Raw genomic sequence first — 24,774 nt, 5'->3', positions numbered from 1 at the left:
ATCACTAGACTTTGCCAAGACCTTCGATAGTGTTCCCCATCAAAGACTGCTGTATAAGCTGCAGTGGTATGGAAGCATACAAGGAAGAGTGCACAATGGATAAGTGAATTCCCGCTGAATAGATCCCAACAAGTATTTCTTAACAACACCTGTTCATCCTCGATCCCTGTTACTTCAGGAGTCCCACAAGGAACTGTTTTGGGGCCTCTACTTTTCCTTGTTTACATAAATGACTTGCCAGATTACATAAATAATAGCAGCTATTTGCAGATGGTCAACTACACACAAATATTCACCATAGATGATGCTGACTTACTATAACAGGATATCAACTCAATTACTGAATGAACTTCATTATGGCAGATGAAGTTTAATGTAACAAGCACTAGTGCTGCTGCATACATTTCTCCCCCTCCCAAACACAATATCTTTCCAATAACTACCACTTTATGATACTGTATTGCCATGCACAGACAACTGTCAATATCTTGGGGTCACATTTCAGTCAATCCTTAAATGGGATAGACATGTTTATGAGAAAATAGCAAATGAAAATGACTACTATGAAGGAACATCAAAGTTTCATCAACCAATACAAAAGAAACTAGCATGCAGAGCACTATTTAGATCCAAACTTGAGTACACCTACACAGTCTGGTCACCTTGGCAACAATATCTTATAGACAATATTGAGAAATTCCAATGGAGTACTGCTTGATATGTATGTAATTATCTCACGCACAGTGTAACATCCTTACTGCAAAATCTCTCCTGGGAGCCCTTAGAAGTCTGTCAAATGAAAGGTTGGTTATATATGTTTTATTAATGTTTAACAATCTTGCAGAAATTCCATACCATCGGTATACTTTACCACCAGCCATAACATCAACTAGATGCCATCACTGCTGCAAACTGATTCAGCTGTCCTGGAGAAATATCCCTTTCAAATATTCCTTCATCCCAAACACAATTCCCATGTGGAAAAAATACCTAGTAATGTGATTGACTGCAACTCGTTAGATGAATTTAAGGATAACTACTTTAATAGTCAAAATTAATTGCATGATCTTGTTGTACTTTATATCTGTGTATAACCTTTAAGCTTCACAGTAATGGTAAATAATAATGTGGTGGTGGTTGATGGTATTCACTGCTACTCTATAAAACCATTTTATCGACTAGAAGACTACCAATGAGACCCATTTAAGCATGTGTCTATGGGTGATTGGAACAAAATTTACAGTGGTGTTGCATTATGCTATAATAATTTTGTTCAGTGTATTTGGGAAACCAGTTTTCTAGAGGACATTCATCTTCCTTGCTATGTTAGGTTAATTTTTTTTGTTGTCATAGAAATAACTTGTTATCCTTAAAAACAGTATAGCTGTGTAGACCCACTGCATTATATGCACAGAAACCTTGAATGTTTTCCAATGCTAATCCTTTAAAGCTCTGTTTCTTGAAACTCTATTACTGCTAGTCATGTATATTATAGCTATATAAACACGCACAATTTGTTGACAATCACTGTATATACAACTTACAAAATACTCAATATGACCCCTGTGTGCACACTGTCTTCATTTCATAAACTAGTTGTTAAGTTCACTCATTATACATGCATGAATTCAGATAATGGGAACTATAGCTATATATTCTTATGAAATTGTACACTACTCTAATAGAACAGTCATGTACATGCAATGCATTGTTTGTGGCATGCTGTTAACTGACAGTATGATCAAATCCATTGCTACATACACCATTAGGTTGCATATTCTCTGTAGTTAATAGCAGTGGCGGAGGAAGTAGTTAATAAGAGAGGGGCTGACCAAAGTATAGAATCTGTGGTGGCAGGGTTTGGGGGCAGCTGTATCCGTTTAGGTTTTACATGTCTCAAAGCTCACCAGAATGCACAATTTGAAGCACATATCACCAACTTTTTAGTCAAAAGTATTTAAAACAGGCTATTTGCAGTTCATAAAAACATTTTGGCAATATTGACTAGGGTTAATGAACATACAGTATTTTATAGACAGTTCAAAATCTTTATACATCTGGAAATATACTGACTCTCCCAAGTTAGAGGTCAGTGGTTTGATTCCCACTGTAGGGTTAAAAAAAACTTTTTCGTTTTTAAACTACCTTTTTGGAACACGTTTTTATGAAGCATTTTTGACTGCTCTATTAGGGTATTTGAGCATTCTATTAGAGTATATTGATCTTTTCAGCCCCACTCCAGAAAGGATAATTTCGGCAAGATATCATTTCAAGGGGGGCTAAGCCCCCCCAACCTTATCCGCCGCCTATGATTAATAGTATGGAAAACATTATGGTATAATACCAAAACAGCAAACATCTTTATATAAAAAAAGTAGTTAATGAACATTACAAAACCAATGTTTACAACTGTGCTGACAAATAATCTGTCACATGAGTCCAAATGTTATGAATAGAAGTTTCAGAATAATAAGCTAATGTGTAGACATGTCACTGTTGAGGTGCAGGTACCATTAACTGGTAATGATTCAAACTCTATACAATATAATACAAATTTAGTATGTATTTGAACTTTTACTACACAGTGTAGCTATATGTATTTCATATAAAATAGCTATACTGTTTATATGTAAAATTCTAGGGATTGTATCAGTAGGGTCATACAGAATTTAATAGCTCCAAAATGCTTTTACCCTGTACTACTAAAGTTTTGTCTGTGTTACATTATGAAGTAAAAATTCTGGTGTTGGATTCAGAAATAGGTAAACGAGAAGGTTTTAGCAAATAAAATGTTATGATGGTTCAATGTTAATGATATTCAAAGAGCTGAAATGGTGTGGATTCCACACAACATTTAAATTAGGAGGCTAGTTACCTCTTCTTTGTCCCTCTGTAGTTGTTCTTGCATCTCATTCTGTGTACTTGTTAGCTTTTTCATCTCTAAAGAATGTAGGTCCCTCAGCTGAAAGGTAAACCAATATATATGCAGACTTAATAACTATATCATTAAAACAGTACACATTACTTGAGTGAAGTGCATTTATCTATGTGCCGCATCAATGTAACAAAATAATGTAAATATCATAAAATGAAGTTACCTCTTGAATCTTTTCAGTACACTTTTTGGCTATCTCTAATCGTAAATGCTTCAGGGTTGCATCCCCTATCCTATGTAGTTTGGTGGAGAATATGGGGTATAGCTTTAAATGTGTATGTAAGTCACAATACACTAACCTGTCATTTTGTTTGTTTTTCGTAACACTTATCTGCTCACAGTAAGCTGAAGTTACCATCTTTTGGCATGCTGCCAACTCCCTGTAAACAATAAGGTGTGCATTTATAGGAGGTAAATATTACAATTGTACTGAAGTTAATAAGTGTCAACATTCAGCTAGTGTATTTAAAGCTAGTGATGTAATTGGGATCACCCACTATTTAACTCACTTTTCTTGTATCTTCAACAATGTCTTAACTTGCTCCTCATGTAAAGAAGCAAGCACAATAGCAGTTTCTCTGTAGCGCTACATAAACAAAATAGTTGACATTAATAATTGCTGCTCCTTCATCTGGGCTGTTGTTAGGCACCCACTGATAATTTTAGCATCAGCATAAAACTGTACATGCCTGAAGCATTAGGAATAATGTTAGCATGTAGAATATAGTTGTGTCATACTATAAATCCTTACTTGTAAAAATACATATCCTAGGATAAGATTGGCATACTCTAATAGAACAGTAGTTAACTCTCAGGTTACTATGTGACATACTCATATGTATTTAATAAGGCTTTACAGCACAAGTGCTGAAGGTCTGCACAAACCAGCTAAATTGATATATTCTTCATAGAAAACAATGCCTTTGTCCAAAAGATGAAATTTTATTTAAAAAGTGCAAATTTATTAGCAAAAAAATGTGAGTCGAAGTGTACATTAAAAAATTTATGATGTGATAATTGTCTCACAATGACACATTACTACTGCATAATTCAAGAAATACCTCTTCAGTAGTTTTGAATTGAAAATGTTGCACCTCTTCTTGATGATCAAAAGCCATCTGCTTTTCTGCATCTCCATCAATAACGTTCTTCAAATCCTATACAAAATATGTGGTAAGTACTGTATAAGATTTCCATAAGACAAATATTTGATGTTTAGCTTTATATAATATGCATTTGGAGAGATTTTGATTTTGGATACAACACCAATTTTCACAATCGTAGCTATATAGTAACTTTCACCATAGACTTTATTTAGGCTGTTTTGGGTGGGTAATAAATCTCATATACTCCACCTTGTTTTCTAATATACTCCACGCCTTCAGGCACAATATAACATATGCTCAAAATCTAGGTTATTCAATCGCTATGCATTGTTCACGTGCAGTGATTTAACGAACGCAATTATTTTGTCACGTGAGGACGCATAGTTTCCATGGCGCTAGTATTATCGCAAGAAAACCAGCTGCTTTTGCCGAGCCTACAGCAGAAACAGCCGTGGATGAGGTAAGTAATCTGAGTGTAATGTGAAATAGAGTCTAAAGCAGTTATACGGGCACAATGTGGAGTCTATGAAATTTATAAACCCGAAGGTCCAGGCTGTAGCGCACAAGCGAAACTATTATATAGACTTTATTTGGCCTGTTTTGGGTGGGTAATAAATCTCATATACTCCACCTTGTTTTCTAATATATTAACATATGCTCAAAATCTAGGTTTGTCTAATGAGTAAATACACATTATTAACATGCAGTGTAGTGATGTAATGAAGGTGCTTTTTGTCATGTGAGCATGCATGTATAGTTACCATGGTACTAGCATAATCACAAAAAAAACCAGCCGCTTTTTCCGAATCTACAGCAGAAACAGCCATGAATGAGGTAAGTAATCTGAGTGTGATATATAATAGAGTCTAAAGCAGTTATATGGGCACAATGTGGAGTCTATGAAATATATAAACCTTCAGGCCCTTAGTACGTAGCATCCTTCCTTTGCTCGTGCGCTACAGATTTGGTTCTTCAGGTTATAAATTTCATAGATCCCACATTGTGCTCATATGCCTATTATATGATACCATCAAACTTTATGATGGATTGTTTACAAGTCACTATTGACAAACACAGTTAAAACAATAACATTTCTCCATATATTTTTATGCATTATTTGTACACATATTATGTACTTTTTGTCTATGGAAAATACAACTGCAAAATAGCCAAGCTTTATAAAAATGGTGTGGCCTTCAAAAATCCTGAGTGAAAAAGTTGTAAAATCAAAGGCAGCAGCCATTTCATGGCTGCAATGATGTGGATGGTAATAAATCTTAATAATGGCCTTTGTGAATTAATTAAATTAATGGCTGCCACTTTTGATTTCACAATATTTTCACCCAGCCTTTTTGAAGGCTGCACCTTTTTATATTTTATACAGCTTGGCTGTTTTTGTGTAGATTTCACTTTTTTTGTATTCTAAATATATAACCAAAGCCAACCATAACCTGGCTTTGAGGTTTATTTTACACAAATCATTGTTCTTTAGATGCAAAGAAGATGATATGACAAACTAGTGCTCTACCAATACAGTACCAATCCAATATTAAAGCCATTTTATACTGATATAGTCAGAGCCGTAGCCAGACTTTTATCTGGGCAGGTTTTTTTAGAAGAAAAGTGGACCTTTTTGTATGGCATGATGCAGGATTACATCACAATTTGTGAAGAGACTAGGGGGTCTGGGTGCATGCCCACCCAGAAAGTTTTTGAAAATAGATACTAAAAGATTGAATTTGGTGGCATTTCATTCAATAAAAATAACAGTTTCCCAAACTCAAGACCAGCTATATGAATGACATCTGGCAAAGTATGGGTATCTCTACTGCTACTGTATACTATCTGTACATGTGTCTATAGAGAAGGTACTATAATACTGTAGCTAGGAAACACAGTAGCTGGTGCATGTACATTGTATTGTAACAATGAATATGGATAGGAAAGGTTGAGTGTTCTCTCATGATCAACAGGGGCAGTGGGCTAGTGGAGCAGAGCAACTGAAAAGTGTTTTAAGACAATGAAATTTACACATTGCATGAAGTTGAAACATGGATGTTATTCATGGGGTCTGAGATGATCTCGCTATGCTTTTAATAAATTAAACAGTTACATACAAGTTTTAAAAGAAAATGTAAATGTGACTGTTCTATCAGAGTGATGGTTCTATTAGAATGGTTGACTGCTCTATTAGTGTATCTTGATCTTACGCTACAAGCACTGAATAAGCTAACCAGAGCACTTAATATTGCTACTTATTAATGGTATTCAGTGAATTGTAGTTAATGGACTTTTGCTACTGAAGATTTAAACTTGTGTACCAAAATGGTGGATCTTTTTGCTAAAATTGTGGACCTTTTTAATGAAATTGTGGACTTTTTTCCAAGAGGGCAGTTCTTCAGAACCCCCCCCCCGGCTACGGGCCTCATAATTTTGTGCTTGCATGCTTGTGTATGGCTATATAAAGTTGTAATATTTTATGTAGTGCCTGTATTTATTGTTTTATAACAACATAAATTACTTCCAAGTTAGGCATACTATTTGTAGATTTTGCAGTGAATGTTCTATTAGAGTATCTCGATTTTTCATGCAAACATGATAAGTTGCAGTTGCTCAATTGTTACGAAGTAAATCTTGCTCCTTTCATGCTAGAATACAATTTACAGCCTGTTGTCACAAGTTTTATTAGCATTTATTGTGATGATCATGATGATGACATTGGCACGAGTAGGTCTTAATAGTAGTGTACTACCCTGCTAATTTGTACCAAAATGGCTACAATATTGGCTTTGATTTGATGGAATACTAGAGAAAAGTTATAATAGTATTGTATTACAGAGTTTTTGATTACTTTTGTAATGCTCTAATAGAGTGCACATTTTTGAGGATTTCTAATAGAACACACATAGAGTGTTCTAGAGCAATCTAGATTTTTCATGGGTAGATCTATAAATTTATGAACATCCACTATTGAGTATATAGATGAATTTTGTCCTGGGTCTCAATTTCTAAGGGGTCCCAAGAGAGCCTCCAGGAGCCTCATAGCTGCAACATAGCTACATTATCTACATATACAGTAAAACAAATGTACAGCAGTGTAAAATTTCCCCATAGACTTGAAGACACAGGTAGCCTCAGTAAGAGATACCGTCTAAAACTATTAACCAGCAAGCTCAATATGATCCATAGTAATGCAGTGGCAGCAAACCATTACTCGTGATATATGTTATAAATAGAGCACTGTTACACTGGGACTTTTACATCAAGATCATGGTACTCTAATATAACAGTCACCCTAAAATATTCAGTTATTGTAGGTACTCTATCTAGCAAACTGTTACAATCAGTTTAGCATATCAAACAGTACGGTAGCACTGTAAGTAGGGATCTCTTTAAAATGATGCACGCTGCCTAAATGCCACTTTTAAAAGTCATCCTAGAAACATCTTACATGGAAAAAACTATCTTTATGAAAAAATAATCTAATCCAAAACAGCCACACTGTAAACAAAAAGAGTACGGCCTCAGAAAGGCTATGGTGAAAAAAGATGTGAAATCCAAAGTGGCAGCCAAGAAATGGCTGTGATGGTAGGTTAATGGTAAAAATTTTAATAACGACAATTCAGGTGAATTTTGTGCCAAGACCAAGTGGCACCAAAATTCACCTGAATTGTTGTTATTAAAATTTTTACCAGTAACCTACCATCACAGCCATTTCTTGGTCGCCACCTTGGATTTCACATCTTTTTCACCATAGCCTTTCTGAGGGCCGCATTCTTTTTTTACAGCTTGGCTGTTTTGGATTAGATTTCACTTCTTTTTGTATTTGTATACCCCAAAGCTGGCCTATGGCCAACTTTGGGGCTTTTTAAACCTATCTTTTTTTCCTTTTCCACAGGAAGAAGAAAAGATGAAGCAGATGAATACTTTAAATATTTCTGGTTGTATCAATAAAATTAATGTACAAATTATATATATAATACATATATTTATTACAGAACTCTACATGGTGGTTTCTTTGTAACTGAACACTCTACAAGGTGAGTCCTTCTAGCTGATCTCTCTACAGGGTGTATTGTTTGTAGCTGAACTATCTACAAGATAACTTCTTCTAGCTGATCTCTCTACAGGATGATTTGTTTGTAACTGAACTCTCTACAAGGTAACTTCTTCTAGCTGATGTCTCTACAGGGTCACTAGTTAGTAGCTGAACTCTCTACAAGGTGGCTTTTTCTAGCTGACCTTTCTACAGGGTAATTTAGTTGTAGCTGAACTCTCTACAGGTGATTTGTTTGCAGCTGAACTCTCTACATGATGGTTTCTTTGTAGCTGAACTCTGTACAAGGTAACTTCTTCTAGCTAATCCAATTTGTTTGTAGCTGAACTCTCTACATGGTGGTTTCTTTGTAGCTGGAGGGCCGCACTCTTTTTTTACAGCTTGGATGTTTTGGATTAGATTTCACTTCTTTTTGTATTTGTATACCACTGGCTATAGGCCGGCTTTGGGGATTTTTAATCTATCTTTATTTTACCACAGGAAGAGTAAAGATGAAGCAGATGTTAAATACTTTAAATATTTCTGATTTTATCAGTAAATGTACAGATTATATATATCTAATCCAAAACAGCCAAGCTGTAAAAAAACAGTGCGGCCCTCAAAAAAAGGTTATGGTGAAAAAAGATGTGAAATCCAAGGTGGCGGCCAAGAAATGGCTGTGATGGTAGGTTAATGGTAAAAATTTTAATAACGACAATTCAGGTGAATTTTTGTGCCGCTTGGTCTTGGCAAAAAATTCACCTAAATTGCCGTTATTAAAAATTTTACCATTAACCTACCATCACAGCCATTTCTTGGCCGCCACCTTGGATTTCACATCTTTTTTCACCATAGCCTTTTTGAGGGCCGCACTGTTTTTTTACAGCTTGGCTGTTTTGGATTAGATTTCATTTCTTTTTGTATTTGTACACCACAGGGACTTTTTAACCTGTCTTTTTTTTCTTTACCACAGGAAGAAGAAAAGATGAAGCAGATGTACTTTAAATATTTCTGATTTTATCAGTAAATGTACAAATTATATATATAATACATATATTTATTACAGAACTCTCCATGGTGGTTTCTTTTTAACTGAACACTCTACAAGGTGACTTCTTCTTGCTGCCCTCTCTACAGGGTGAATTGTTAGTAGCTGAACAATCTACAAGGTAACTTCTTCTAGCTGATCTCTCTACAGGGTGAATTGTTAGTAGCTGAACAATGTACAAGGTAACTTCTTCTAGCTGATCTCTCTACAGGGTGATTTGTTTGTAGCTGAATTCTGTGCAGGTGATTTGTTTGCAGCTGAGCTCTTTACAGAATGGTTTCTTTGTAGCTGAACTCTCTACAAGGTAACTTCTTCTAACTGATCTTTCTACAGGGCAATTTGTTTGTGGCTGAATTTCTACAGGGTGATTTCTTTGAAGCTGAACTCTCTACATGGTGGTTTCTTTGTAACTGAACTCTCTACAAGGTAATTTCTTCTAGCTGATCTCTCTACAGGGTGATTTGTTTGTAGCTGAACTCTCTACAGGTGATTTCTTTGCAGCTGAACTCTCTACATGATGGTTTCTTTGTAACTGAACTCTCCACAAGGTAACTTCTTCTAGCTGATCTCTCTACAGGGAGATTTGTTTGTAGCTTAACTCTCTACAGGTGATTTGTTTGCAGCTGAACTCTCTACATGATGGTTCTTTGCAGCTGAACTCTCTACAAGGTGACTTCTTCTAGCTGATCTTTCTACAGGGAGATTTGTTTGCAGCTGAACTCTCTACATGATGGTTTCTTTGTAACTGAACTCTCTACAAGGTGACTTCTTCTAGGTGATCTTTCTAGAGGGTGATTTGTTTGTAGCTGAATTCTCTACAAGGAAAATTCTTCTAGCTGATCTCTCTACAGGGTGATTTGTTTGTAGCTGAACTCTCTACAGGTGATTTCTTTGCAGCTGAACTCTCTACACGATGGTTTCTTTGTAGCTGAACTCTCTACTAGGTAACTTCTTCTAGCTGATATGTCTACAGGGAGATTTGTTTGTAGCTGAACTCTCTATAGGTGATTTGTTTGCAGCTGAACTCTCTACATGATGGTTTCTTTGTAACTGAACTCTCCACAAGGTAACTTCTTCTAGCTGATCTTTCTACAGGGAGATTTGTTTGTAGCTGAACTCTCTACAGGTGATTTGTTTGCAGCTGAACTCTCTATATGATGGTTTCTTTGTAACTGAACTCTCTACAAGGTGACTTCTTCTAACTGATCTTTCTACAGGGAGATTTGTTTGTAGCTGAACTCTCTACAGGTGATTTGTTTGTAGCTGAACTCTCTACATGATGGTTTCTTTGTAGCAGGACTCTCTACAAGGTAACTGATGTCTCTACAAGGTCACTAGTTTGTAGCTGAATTCTCTATATGGTGGTTTCTTTGTAACTGAACTCTCTACAAGGTGACTTCTTCTAGCTGATCTTTCTACAGGGACATTTGTTTGTAGCTGAACTCTCTACATGATGGTTTCTTTGTAACAAGGTAACTTCTTCTAGCTGATCTTTCTACAGGGTGATTTGTTTGTAGCTGAACTCAATACAAGGAAACTTCTTCTAGCTGATCTCTCTACAGGGAGATTTGTTTGTAACTGAACTCTCTACAGGTGATTTGTTTGCAGCTGAACTCTCTACATGATGGTTTCTTTGTAGCTGAACTCTGTACAAGGTAATTTATTTTAGCTGATGTCTCTACAAGGTCACTAGTTTGTAGCTGAACTCTCTACATGATGGTTTCTTTGTAGCTGAACTCTCTACAAGGTAACTTCTTCTAGCTGATTTCTCTACAGGGTGATTTGTTTGTAGCTGAACCCTCTACAAGGAAACTTCTTCTAGCTGATCTCTCTACAAGGAGATTTGTTTGTAGCTGAACTCTCTACAGGTGATTTGTTTGCAGCTGAACTCTCTACATGATGGTTTCTGTGTAGCTGAACTCTCTACAAGGTAACTTCTTCTAGCTGATCTCTCTACAGGGAGATTTGTTTGTAGCTGAACTCTCTACAGGTGATTTGTTTGCAGCTGAACTCTCTACATGATGGTTTCTTTGTAGCTGAACTCTCTACAAGGTAACTTCTTCTATTGATCTCTCTACAAGGCGATTTGTTTGTAGTTGAACTCTCTACATGGTAGTTTCTTCGTAGCTGAACTCTACAAGGTGATTTCTTCTAGCTGAACTATCCCTTTCCATAGTTGCATGAACTCCCTATAAGGTAAAATTTTCTAGCTGATCTCTCTACAGGTTGAATTGTTTGTAGCTGATCTCTCTACAGAGTGACTTGTTTCTAGCTGATCTCTATACAGGTTACTTGTTTCTAGCTGATCTCTTAAATTCTCTTCAGGGTGACTGCTCTATTAGGATGACTGCTCTATTAGAGAATCTCGATCTCGCACTTGCTGCACCAAGTTGGATTTCGTGTTATAACTCCGTGGCTTTAAGTCTGATTCTTCTACACCATTGAAGAGCCTTTCTAAGATGATTACTCCTTCTATACAGCGATTTTCAAAGCATTCGCCCTAGCGGTTTATCTGGTAGGCGTGGCAAGTAGTCGTTTTTTTATTTAGCTTATCTCGATTGCGCAATTGTTACACACTGTTGGTTTTTTCGTTGTATCTTCCTGGTTTTTAGCTCGATTTCTTTCAAACCACAAAAGGTTTGAGGTTCAATAGTTAACCTATTCACCCACCAATTTTCAGCTTCTTCCCATACGCGGTTTACCCTGTAGGCGTGACAACATATTGGTATTATTTTCGTGAATAATCGATCATAACTCTTTTCTGTTTATCGTATCCTAGCCAAAGTTGGTACAGAGATGTGCCTTTATACCCCCCTTCTGTGTGCCAAATTTCAAGGTAATCGGATATAGCGTTCGCGTTTTATAGCAGTTTTTGTAAGTGTGCGAAAAGAGGAAGAAAAATAAGAAGAAAAAAAAAACTAAGAAACTAAGCCAATTTTTGAAGTCGCATATCTCGGGAATGCTTGAAGCGATTTAGCTCAAATTTGGAATGTGGAGTCCTGAAGGTGGAGGGAGTGTCCACAGCAAAAATCGTCTTGTTTCATCAAGGCAGCACAGAGCTACGGAGGTGCGAAAATTTGCGTTTTCTTTCTTCCTGTCAATATACTCACGGGTGTTACGCACCGGCTTCTTGGGCCGCACGACACACTACCGTGTGTCTTGATAATGCATATATTTATTACAGAACTCTCCACATGGAGGTTTCTTTGTAACTGAACACTCTACAAGGTGACTTCTTCTAGCTGATCTCTCTACAGGGTGAATTATTTGTAGCTGAACTATCTACCAAGTAACTTCTTCTAGCTGATCTCTCTACAGGGTGATTTGTTTGTAGCTGAATTATATACAGGTGATTTGTTTGCAGCTGAACTCTCTACATGATGGTTTCTTTGTAGCTGAACTCTCTACAGGGTGACTTCTTTTAGCTGAACTCTCCACAGGATGATGTTTTTGTAGCTGAACTCTCTAAGGTGATTTGTTTGCAGCTGAACTCTCTACATGGTGGTTTCTTTGTAACTGAACTCTCTACAAGGTGACTTCTTCTAGCAGATCTCTCTACAGGGTGATTTGTTTGTAGTTGAACTCTCCACAAGGTAATTTCTTCTAGCTGATCTCTGTACAGGGTGAATTGTTTGTAGCTGAACTCTCTACAAGGTAACTTCTTCTAGCTGATCTCTCTACAGGGTGATTTGTGTGTAGCTGAACTCTCTACAGGTAATCTGTTTGCAACTGAATTCTCTACATGATGGCTTCTTTGTAGCTGAACTCTATACAAGGTAACTTTTTCTAGCTGATGTCTCTACAGGGCCACTAGTTTGTAGCTGAACTCTCTACATGGTGGTTTCTTTGTAACTGAACTCTTTACAAGGTGACTTCTTCTAGCTTATCTTTCTACAGGGTGATTTGTTTGTAGCTGAACTCTCTACAGGTGATTTGTGCGCAGCTAAACTCTCTACATGATGGTTTCTTTGTAGCTGAACTCTCCACAAGGTGACTTCTTCTAGCTGATCCCTCTACAGGGTGATTTGTTTGTAGCTGAACTCTCTACATGGTGGTTTCTTTGTAGCTGAACTCTCTACAAGGTGACTTCTTCTAGCTGAACTACGTAGTTGAACTCCCTACAAGGTAACTAATTGATCTCTCTACAGGGTGAATTGTTTGTAGCTGAACTCTCTACAGGGCAATTTGTTTGTCGCTGATTTCCATACAGGTTACTTGTTTCTAGCTGATCTCTTGGATTCTTTTCAGGGTGACTGCTCTATTAAGATGACTGCTCTATTAGAGTATCTCAATCTCACACTTGCTACACCAAGTTGGATTCCATGTTATAACTCCGTGGATTTAAGTCTGATTCTTCTACACCATTGAAGATCCTTTCTAAGATGATTACTCCATCTGTACAGCGAATTTCAAAGCATTACCCCAAGCGGTTTTTCTGGTGGGCGTGGAAAGTAGTCGTTTTTTTTATTAGTTAATCTCGATTGCATAATTGTTACACACTGTTGGTTTTTTCGTTGTATCTTCCTGGTTTTTAGCTCGATTTCTTTCAAACTACAAAAGGTTTGAGGTTCAATAGTTAACCTATTCACCCACTGATTTTCAGCTTCTTCCCATAAGCGGTTTACCCTGTAGGCGTGACAACATATTGGTGTTATTTTCGTGAATAATCGCTAATAATTCTTTGTCTGCTTATCTTATTCTAACCAAAGGTGGTACAGAGATGTGCCTTTATACCCCCCTTCTATGTGCCAAATTTCAAGGCAATCGGATATGGCGTTCGCGTTTTATAGCAGTTTTTGTAAGTGTGCAAAAAGAGGAAGAAAAAAAGAAAGAAAGAAAAAAAACAACAAAGAAACTAAGCCAATTTTTGAAGTCGCATATCTCGGGAACGCTTGAAGCGATTTCGCTCAAATTTGGAATGTGGATTACTGAAGATGGAGGAATTGTCCACAGCAAAAATCGGCTTGTTTCATCAAGGCAGCACAGAGCTACGGAGGTGCGAAAATTGCATTTTTGTTCTTCCTGTCAATATACTCACGGGTGTTGCGCGCCAGCTTCTTGGGCCGCATGACACACTACTGTGTGTCTTGATTATTAGTCAATTTAACATCAAAATAAAACAAGAAAACACTTACAAGCAGCCAGATATAGAATTTAAATAAAATTTCCCAAACTCAAATTTCTGTCTGCCTGCCAGCTTTCCAGACTATGGTTGCAAGGCTGGAGGCTAAACAAAGCAGCGTACAGACACCATTTTATGCCACAATAAACAAGCTGATGTTGTGCTAGCTACCTCATCAGAAATTAACCAACTATGTATTATTATTATGTTAACATTTGTGACCCGGTCTGCGAAAAGGGGTCTTATAGCCTTTCCAAGTAGTCAAGTTTGACTAATCATACTGCTTCATATTTTCAACCTATCACCTTCATATTACACCACCCCATAGTGCTACATTAGGAGTATATGGGGACCAAACTTCAGGGTGATACCATATTCACAAGTCAAGTTACAGGTTGCCAAGTACATGCAATTGAAAATGCTATAAGACCCCTTTTCACAGAACGGGTCACATTTTAGCTAATAGGTTTTGCAATGATTCAGTCTCAGAAAATGTATTTATCAAAATTTCCTGGGATGGGGGGGGGGGGAGGTGGGAGAATGCCCCCAAATCCTCTAGGCTGAAAGGCATATAGCTATATCGGTAAAGTGTATCAATTATGGGGCCCCTCATTCTAAATTTTCCTGGGCCCCCTAAATTCACTCAGCGGCCCTATCCAGACTCCACACTCTACCTTCCTTCGTTATAGTAAGACACTCCAAACTAGCATCTTTGAAGTATAAACGTCTGAGGAGGAGGTGTTAGAATGACACAATGAAAACTGAGGCAGAGTGTCTTACTGTTTTAGAAAATGGTCTGTCAGAAATGAAAAGGACAGCTGTGCCTTGTGCCATTGCTAGTGACGGTGTTACGCACAAGGCTGCCATGGGAAGTCTAACTTACTTTCCCCTCAAGGCTTACTCGCTGAAACAGCACTTTTATTGGTGATGCACGCAGAATTGCATCATTTTGAGTAAGAGAAATCTGTGAAAAATTAGCGACTGTAGCAGCTGTAAGGTTATACCGTGATTGGTGTGACTACTAAATGCTGGAGTATCCTCGCAACTATTCAAAGTAAGTCTATACCACGAGGGAGAATCAATGGATTGGCGTCACCATGCCTCATGTAGCTAAACAAAGCGAAAGTGGAGAAAGACCGAGAAAGACAGCTTGTAAAAATTACTGTACAGTAATGGTGCTGGCTTTTTTAGCATCTCGCCCAGCAACATAGCCCATTTTCAAGGAAAGTAAGACACTAATACCTGCCTTGGAACTCCAGTTAACCATCCGGAACTGGAATAGGGTGGTGAAGAACATGCTTGTTTGGTTGTGCTATTGGTTATTGTTTTGTTGACAATATTTCAGCAGTTAACAATAAATTCTTGGAGTGGATAACTAGTTAACTGTTGTGGTTAGCCGTGAGTCTCTTAGTACTAAGAGACTTGTGGTGGAGTCTCTTCGTGAATAAGAAACTTCTGTTTTAATCAAACTTCAAAGCATTGCTAACATACCATTTTCTAAATTAGCATGTGGTTTGCCTGTATTATTTTCCTGCACTTTATTACTAACAGAGTATTATGAGGACTACTGTATCAACATGAAAATTAGAACAACTCACTGGCTCTGATGACTTGGTCCTACGTAATAGTGACATGTAACCGTCAACAATTCTTTTTGTGCGACCAAGTTTCTGTATATATAATAGGTAACAGCATGCAATTCTGGTATGGTATTAAAAATATGCTTACCAATTTGTAATTTCGTTCCATCATATCAAACTCCTTTTCTATTCTTTTGTTAAACTTAATCATACGCTGTGAGTGTATAAGATTACAATAGCAGCTGTTTCTGTTACAAATATGAAATACCTACATACACACTTACCTTGCTGTTGGTGACCACAATATCATCAGGCTTGATTGCAGGAATATTACGATTCAGTACTTCTGCAATTATTTGGTGTTCAACTGGCAAAGTAGCTATGTACATGATACAATAAATGGATGAAATTGTAAAAAAACACTATTATAGGAAAAATTAGGAATGTCAGTAAACCAGCAGCATGGTTCAAGTTGGAGTTAAAATTTGCACATGATCTTTCACCCGGTCCCTATAAGGTTGCAAAATTCCTATATATCCCTTCTACTTGTTTGTCTACTTTTAATAGCTGATCATTGAAAGACTGAAAGAACTTCTGTTTTATTTGTAAGCACAAGTGAACTTTTTGTATGGCTTGGCACCTCTATAATTGATTAACAAACCATGCATTATTCAATCTGGTTTCATTGTATGATTTAATTCAGTCTATTACACCGTATAGATGGTAATTTTTGAATTTTCGGATATTTCGAAGAGGCCCTTCTCTTCGAAAATAAATTCCCACCAGGGGTGGATACAAGGGGGGGTCAAAGGGGGCTCTTGACCCCCCTCCAAAACTTTTTAGTATACCAAGGCAAGGTCTATTAGTACTCTAACAGATCAGTCACTCTAATAAAGCAGTCACAGTATTAGAACAGTGTGTAGTGAGCTATTTAAGGATTTTTATGTACTTTATCAGCTACAAATGCATGGGTGGTGAGGTGGGAAGCTATTGTCAGCTGGTTGTGATGTTTTTTTTTTGGTCTCACCTTATCAAACCAGAAACAATGTAGTGCCTCAGTTCATTTTTGACCCCCCTTTCCATAAGTCTGGATCCGCCCCTGCCCACGTCTGGTTGCTCTTTGAAAATAAATTCCCATAATTGAAAGCAACAATCCAACTTTTGGCGATTTGCTTGTGTTTTAGCTCAGTACTGCTGATGATAGTGGGTAAACTGTATCATTAACTGTGCCAATAACCAGAAAACCAAAAGAGAATCGATGCTACCTGCTCTAGAATCCGAGCTAGAATCTATGGTAGATAGCTAGCTGTGGTCAAGTGCGATCAAGCAAGTGAATTCACTCAGCCACTCGAGACTCCCTCAGTCTTTTCAGTCTCCAGTCCACGGCATGGGGATTATTCCATCAGTAAGTCAGTTTTTGGCAAACATTCACGCATCTTCATAATTTGTGACATGAATTTTGAAATTCATCCGGACTTCAAAATATACACTCGTCGAAATTAAAATCCTTCGAAATTCAGATTTTGCTTCTTGTGCAAAATTTCTGTTTCAACTATACGGTACTATTGAAGTAATCTGTGACACTTTGTTCTGAGCGGAGCGTGCTAATTGTGAGGAGGATAAATCGTGTTTACTTGAAGGTAAAGTTCAGGGTGAAGCCAATGATGATTTGGACCACAAATTAATGCTTTCAGGGTAGAATGAAGCTATGACCACTGATTAAAGAAGAAATATAATGAGGTGCAAAGACAGCACTATACTGCATGCATTATTCCTCCTTCAGAATGCCAAAAAGTGCTTGCAAACGAAAATTTGGCATTCAAGTCAATTATCACGTAGCACTGTCTGAATGCAACTGAGTGAATGGGTGAGTGAGTGAATGAGTGAGTGGGTGAGTGAGTGGGTGAGTGGGTGAGTGAGTGAGTGAATGAGTGAGTGAGTGAGTGAGTGAGTGAGTGAGTGGGTGAGTGAGTCAGTTGGGTGGTGAGTCAGTGAGTGGGTGAGTAGGTGATGAGTGAATGAGTGAGTAAGTAGAAAATTTAAAATTCTGTACCAACTCACTGGGATTGCTTTGGGCCATTTAAAATTTTTATATAAACTGGATTATAGGGATCCAATACTTCAATTATACACTAACCCTCATTGTCCTTACTGTACAGATTATACTATATGGTCAGTACTGTATAAAATACACATAGATACTCTGATGCAGTAATCAGCTGTTCACTGTATGCATACAGCATATTGAGATATTAAAATGGATACAAAGATATACACAGTGCCTACCAGTGGCGGATACAGGGTTTTTTCATCTGAAATCCCCTCAGAAAACAGTGTGCATGCCCCAAATTTATTTACGGTTGTGTGGGTGATAAAATCACCAAGAGTTATAGATAGTGCATTATATTGGGACTTTTTCTACTGGCCAAACTTCATACTTTTGCTTTAACCCTTAACCCACATAATCCAGAAAACTGGATTTGATAAAAAACGAATTAAAAACACACAATACTCTTGCCAATTTACATAGGTGGCTACAAACAAGCATATCTCATGAAGCGTTCATCTGATCGCTTCGAAAACCAGATTTTATTAATTGGCAAAGCGTAAGCTATCTGCCTGTATATAAACTTTCAACATACAAACAAGGAACTCACCCACTATGACACGCTGAATCATTTTGCATCCTTCCACATTCGTATCGTCATTGTGCTCGTCTGAGAGTGACGTTATCACATGATATCTACATATCAACTGAATCGCCATCACGTGAGGAGTAATATGACACCAAGCAAAAGTTGATAGGACAATGTACGGCTGAGTTATGGGCTTTTGTACATTGTTATGTGAAAAAGGAAGACAAAGGGATAGTTCTTTTACTCTTTCAAAGTGAAACGAGTATCTCTGGGTTGGATGGATGCAACGAAGTATGGGATCTTTTAAACCAAAATTTAATGGTGAGCAAGATGGTGTTTGTTGTTTTTAGATAGCTAGAACAGTTTTTGTGTTATAGAGTTTAGTTTTACAAGGTATGCATGTGATCCAGTTTACTGGATTATGCATTTTCAGTGCTTGTGTTTTATAAAACAGCTGCAGGTTTAAGGCTTAAAATCACTGAAAATTATGTCATTACAGTGTTTAAGCATGTTTAGTGCCTCTAAAATTAATTATCGTTTTAACGACTACAGGTGCTGTTTAGCTTCACAATTTTCTGTGATGGCCTGGATTGGTAAGATTCTTACCAGCCCTAAATGTGTCCTTTGTCAAGCTCAACAAACCGTATCTTGACTGGATGTCCTGTTACTCTTGATCAAGGAAGGTATACCTGGAGACATGATTCAGTCCTACAGGTTCTCATTCAAGGGCTCCAACAGCACTCACCTGACAGTGTTGAACTCTATGCTGACCTTCCAGGAAATCTTGCTAGTGTCTGCCACCCTAGCACCATTCCAACCAATCTTTCCTCCAGCCTTAGCAGACTTGACTGACTTGGCCAATAATTCCATCTGTTTGTTTGAACTAACTATTCCCACCAATACTTAGCAACATCTTTTGGTTGCTAGAGCTCAAAAGGAAGACCGGTTTAGCTGTTTATAGTATGACCTTCAACTCTCTGGTTTATCTGTTAATCTCATTTCCATCGAGATTGGTTGTTTAGACCATTTCATGCCAGACACAAGTGTCCAAGTAGCCAATGCTTGCAAAGTGACAAAGAAGACTATAAGATCCCTGTTTGAGCAGGCTGCTCGCATTGCTGTCTCCTGCTCATACAGGATTTTTAATTCTAGAGCCTCCCTGGACTGAGACCTATCTGTTTGCCTAAACTGAGCTTTTCTAATTATTATTAGTGTACTGTAATTTAACAGTGTATGTCTTTGCAGGGCTCCTGTACTGTCTGCCCAATGCATGGTACCCCTGAGTCTAGACCCTTGTACTTAAGTTCTATTTATTGTCTTAACAAACAAGACGTTTCTCTCTCCTGTGATACAATGTTGTGGAGTGACTTTTACTGATTCATTGCTAGCTAGTTTATGCCATAGATCTATGTAGCTATACACCATTGAGCTATCAAGTTAGCTAACATTCACCCCTGCTTGACAGTCTGGGATCAGTTATTGAAAACTTCCTGAACTTGAAACCCCTCTGAAAATTTCTAGATCCGCCATTATAAAGTAATAATTATTAGGTCAAGTTTATACATACGTTATTTTAGTTTTTGCTACTCTAATAACACAATCTCTCATTGTCTGAAATAAATGCTTCAGTGTATAACAGTTTCAAAATTGTTTAGTCAGTTTATTCTGAGTCATATAGTAGTTCAACACCAGCACAGTTGGTTACAAGTTTACATAATATGAGTATTTATTTGTACTGTATGAAACATCTATTATCTTCGTACATGTACTTACTTAATGATAGCCTTTGACTCTGGTGTCTGGATGTCACACGTGAGTCACTAACACTGGCAGCCTAGAAAAGATAACAAGATTACCAAAAATGGTATGTAATCAGTATACTCTTGAGGATTCTATAAACTAGTTTGTGGGTGCACACACAGGAATTATAAATGTATTAAATGAGAATAAATTATAGCAAATGTAATTAAATAACAAATTTTGAATGGCTGTGCTGTATATGTGACCGGATTTGCGAAAAAGGTACCTTTTACACACATTTGACACACCAGCAAACATAATGATGTAACACTTGACTCCTTATACTGATTAACTTGCACTTAGTATCAACATGTAGCCAGATGCTGTAGCTACATTCATTGAAAATTTCAAGCAATTATACACCATGATCAAAATGTTATGAAGCTTTTAAGTTCAAAAAATGGGTCAAATTTTGTGTGTTAAAAAAGGTACCTTTTCGCAAATCTGGTCACATATATTACATAATATGGTACATTTTCAAAAAGTGCTTTATAATATACACAATTACTTTTTAAAATGTTTAGATGGGCTCATATTGTAAATAAGACCATACCAATTAAGCATATATTTCATGGACTGCGTGCCCTCTAGTAGTGACCTGGCAGATTGAATAAAAATAAAAATGTATATCTTTTCAGCTGACATTGACTGTTTTATTAGAGTATAATATATGACTGCTCTATTAGAGCATCTGGATCTTTACAAGTACTGGCACTTTTTAAAGAAATCATGTGATTTACATATATTTTTGAGTTTGCCAAAACACTGACCCACTGCATCCTTGAAACATAAGGTTAATTTGTCATGGCCTAATGGTTTTACTACTAAAAGTTACTTCTGATTATGCAATAAGTATTAGTGATAGTTACAGTCGTTTTGAAAAACCCTATTATAACACAGTGCTGAATGTTTGACCCTGCTATACAGTATTGTATATATACGTAGTCTGCTGCATGTAAAGTACACTTACCATAATTTTGCCTTTCCCTGGTATTGGTGATGGGATGCGTGGACGTTGTAAATCAACAACAAACTCTACAGAATTTAGAGAGATGGTTGATATGATAAATTTCCTCACATGTGCTTCCCATACATGAGTGCAAATGTGTATCACATACTATGATGGTTCATATGCACTTCTGTGTTTTAACTGACAACTGAATTAAATTCAAACTTTTTTGTAATGATTCATAAGTGATACTAGTATTTTTATAAAATGTTATATTAAAAGTGAAGTAGGGATCTATGCAATAAAAGTAGTGAAACAAGAGATGAATAATGGTATTACAGAATAGCTCTACTTTGGCATTCCACAAATGTGCCAAAAGTATGCTGTAATACTGTCATTCATCTCATCTACTTTTATTGCATACATCCCTACTTCATTTAAAACTAACATTTTAATAAATACAAGTTTTTTTGATGTAGCACAGCTAGCTACAGGGTAACTTGTGACTGCTCTATTAGAATATCATATACATGACTGTTGTATTAGAGTGACTGTTTGTATTAGAGTCAGCCAAGGGGTATGCAGCTAGCTAGACCAATAAGGGTGTGAGGTCATCTAGTTTACTGTTATACATACTGTATCGCTATTAGTCCACCTAGATCTTTATTTGATGGGTGTGGTTGCGAACCTAGTGCAAAATCCCAATTGCGAAGTTGCAGATATCTAGCTAGAATATCTCTTATAGTAGCACTAGGACTGAAGCGCAGAAATCCAGCTCTTAAATACTTTTATGACATCTAAATATGCTGCTGAAAGAAGGTGTTGATATGGAAATCCTCAATATGGTTTCGTTGGATGAAGAAGACAAACAGCCTGATTGAAGATAAAAGAAAACACATACCGCAGAGGGCTTATACTCACCAAAAGGCATATTCCACTGGTGAGTTTATTATTGTGGCGTAAAATGGTGACCATGCGCTGCTTTATTTGGCCTCTAGCCTTGCGACTGTGGTCAAGCAGTGAGGCACTGAGTGAGACTAAAATTCGAGTTTTGGTGATTCTTTTAAATTTCTATATCTGGCCACCTGAAAGTGTTTTGTTTTATTTAATGTTGTGTATGGACTAGTACTATTCTGTAAAGGTGATTTTCATGTGTAAGATGTCTCTAGGTTGATTTTCAAAAGTAGAAGTTTGAGCGGCACAACATTTTGGGGGAAATCCTTACTTATTTGATTAGCTAAATGCATATACCTTTCAGATGATCAGGAACAAAGTCTTCAATCTTGATGAAGACAAACAAAGAAGTCAACAGTAGTGGTTGACTATATTTGTCTCTTAGGGTAACAAAACGATATCCAGATCTTATCATTGATAATGGTAGTACTCTCTGGCCAATAAGGTCACCCTTGTCATCTGTTACTGAAAATCTCAATGAGCACAATTCTGGTAGAACGACCTATGTAAAACAATTACAGTGAAAATTTAATGAAACTCGTCACCCTAAAATAATAGAACAATTATTTTGTTAGTGGTAATTCTGAACAATTGATTTCTGTAGTACATACCCAACAACTAGTATTATGTACATACCATTTGGATATGAAAAGCTCAATCATTAATGAGTTGCATCTGACTAATCGTGCAGGCTAGGCACTGCCAGCTTTTCAACTTATATATTACTAGTGTAATTCAAAATCATTAATTTAAAACTGAAGTATGAATCCAGCATTAAAAAGCAGTGAAACAAGAGATGAATTAACATAGCTACAGTATACAGGGAAATCCCTACACTGGCAAGAATACATGGCCATTGTATTATAAGGGTAATTACTAGTTAATTAGAATGTCTAGACCTTGAGGCTTATCTGAAGTACACAATAGATCAAAAGGTGTGATTACCATGTCTTCTTTTCTATAGCAAAATTGCAACTGATAGTTATAGATGCAGCTAGATCATGAAAGAGCATGGTGAAGTTTAAATGAAGTGGTCACCCTGCTCTGCTAATCTGATCACTATATAAGTGCAGCTACATCCTTTAAGGAAAGTGTCAACACAGAAAAGTAATGCATTGGTATAGTTTCCTTCCGTGAAGAAGGAGGTATGGAAAATTAAAGGAAAGGCAAAGTGCAGTGGTGACTCCTGAAAAAGCACATGCCACAGGTAAGTTTGTTGTTGTCATGCAAAATGGTGGCTGTACACTGCTTTATTTAGCTTCTACCCTTGCAACTGTGGTCAGGCAGGAAGATAAGCAGATTTGGGCGGACAGGCAGGCAGGCAGGCAGGCAGGCAGGGAGGCAGGCAGGCGGGCGGGCGGGCGGGTGGGCGGGCGGGCAGGCGGGCGGGCAGGCAGGCAGGCAGGGAGGTAGGCAGACAGACAGGGCAGGAAGGTAAAAAAAATTGTTTTTGGCATTTAAAAAAAAATCTATATATTTGTGCTTTAGTATTGTTTTTCTTGTGTTTTAATAATATCCATTCAAAAACAGTCAAGCTGTAGAAAAGGAGTGTGGCCCTCAAAAGAGGGCCGCACTCTTTTTTTTACAGCTTGGCTGTTTTTTGAGTGGATTTCACTTCTTTTTGTATTTTCAAAACCTAGGTTTTGACATTTATGATTTCTTTTTATCTACAGATCATAGCTAACTGCTACAGGAACAATGATGACCATACAAGTGATACAGAAAATTACCTACTCATCCCAGACAGCTATCAACACAGAGAGGAAACCATTACTGATGAAAAACAAACAATTTAGACACAGGTGTCCTCGGACACATGCTACCACAAACATCATTTGCTAGTCCATGTATGCATGATGGTTATACTTAAATGTAAAGTTGTATTAGGTCTATATGTATTTATTTCCACTATAGTGATTTATATGAAAGTGAATTGGTATGCATGATTGTAGGATATTCATATTGAAAACTTTTGCATGTTTAAGAAACAATTAAAATTTTCCCTAAAATGAGCTGAGTGCATGTTCCCATAATTTATGTGGACTCTGTTTGTATATATTGTGTTTTATCACAGGAGGTGAAACTAGGATCGTCCAAAGTAGAATAGCCTACATTGTTGTACTGGAGCTGTAATGGTTCAGCTCCCTGGGATACTATCAGCAACAAGCTGCCTATCCCAGTCACAAATCAATCAATCAAAGCATTCAATCATAGTTTTGCAGTGACCGTTCTATTACAGTATCTCAATTTTTCATGCAAATGTGAAAAGATGCAGTTGCTCAACTTTAAACAAAGCACATCCTGCACCCTTTTTACTGGGATATGATTTCCAGGCTGTTGTTTCATAAGTTTTTTAGCATAGCACTTATTATGATGATTATGATGACGATTGGCACAAGTTGGTCATACGTCTGCTTGCAGACCCCCTGGGAGCAAAACTAAGTTAATACTACAAATATACCACTGATTGATACGAAAATGGTGATGAAATAGCTACTAGATTGAACCTCAAAGTGTTGCAACAATAGTATGGTGCTAATGCTCTAATAGAGCACACATTTTTGCTTTCGCTGAAATCATCTAATAGAACACACATAGAATGTTCTAG

The 24,774-nt window shown here is 37.1% G+C and overlaps 1 protein-coding gene across 4 annotated transcripts in view; it reads right to left on the bottom strand.

Moving 5' to 3' along the window:
• Positions 1 to 2,312: 2,312 nt before the first annotated feature.
• Positions 2,313 to 24,774, bottom strand: part of LOC136258709 (1-phosphatidylinositol 4,5-bisphosphate phosphodiesterase beta-4-like) — a 75,197-nt gene continuing 52,735 nt past the window's right edge. For all 4 annotated transcript variants that reach the window (XM_066052051.1, XM_066052059.1, XM_066052063.1 and 1 more), the window contains 12 exons: positions 22,464 to 22,668; positions 21,234 to 21,298; positions 20,237 to 20,297; positions 16,112 to 16,206; positions 15,976 to 16,041; positions 15,846 to 15,917; positions 3,997 to 4,092; positions 3,445 to 3,521; positions 3,235 to 3,315; positions 3,099 to 3,168; positions 2,876 to 2,962; positions 2,313 to 2,535 (listed from right to left, as the gene is read on the bottom strand). In XM_066052051.1, the coding sequence (XP_065908123.1) occupies positions 2,491 to 2,535; positions 2,876 to 2,962; positions 3,099 to 3,168; positions 3,235 to 3,315; positions 3,445 to 3,521; positions 3,997 to 4,092; positions 15,846 to 15,917; positions 15,976 to 16,041; positions 16,112 to 16,206; positions 20,237 to 20,297; positions 21,234 to 21,298; positions 22,464 to 22,668 (1,020 nt within the window). In that variant the 3' untranslated portion in view covers positions 2,313 to 2,490. The remainder of the gene's footprint in view (positions 2,536 to 2,875; positions 2,963 to 3,098; positions 3,169 to 3,234; positions 3,316 to 3,444; positions 3,522 to 3,996; positions 4,093 to 15,845; positions 15,918 to 15,975; positions 16,042 to 16,111; positions 16,207 to 20,236; positions 20,298 to 21,233; positions 21,299 to 22,463; positions 22,669 to 24,774) is intronic.

Source organism: Dysidea avara, chromosome 1 (assembly GCF_963678975.1).
Source record: "Dysidea avara chromosome 1, odDysAvar1.4, whole genome shotgun sequence".
Classification (NCBI taxonomy): domain Eukaryota; kingdom Metazoa; phylum Porifera; class Demospongiae; order Dictyoceratida; family Dysideidae; genus Dysidea; species Dysidea avara.
This window is presented reverse-complemented; position numbering and strand designations above follow the sequence as displayed.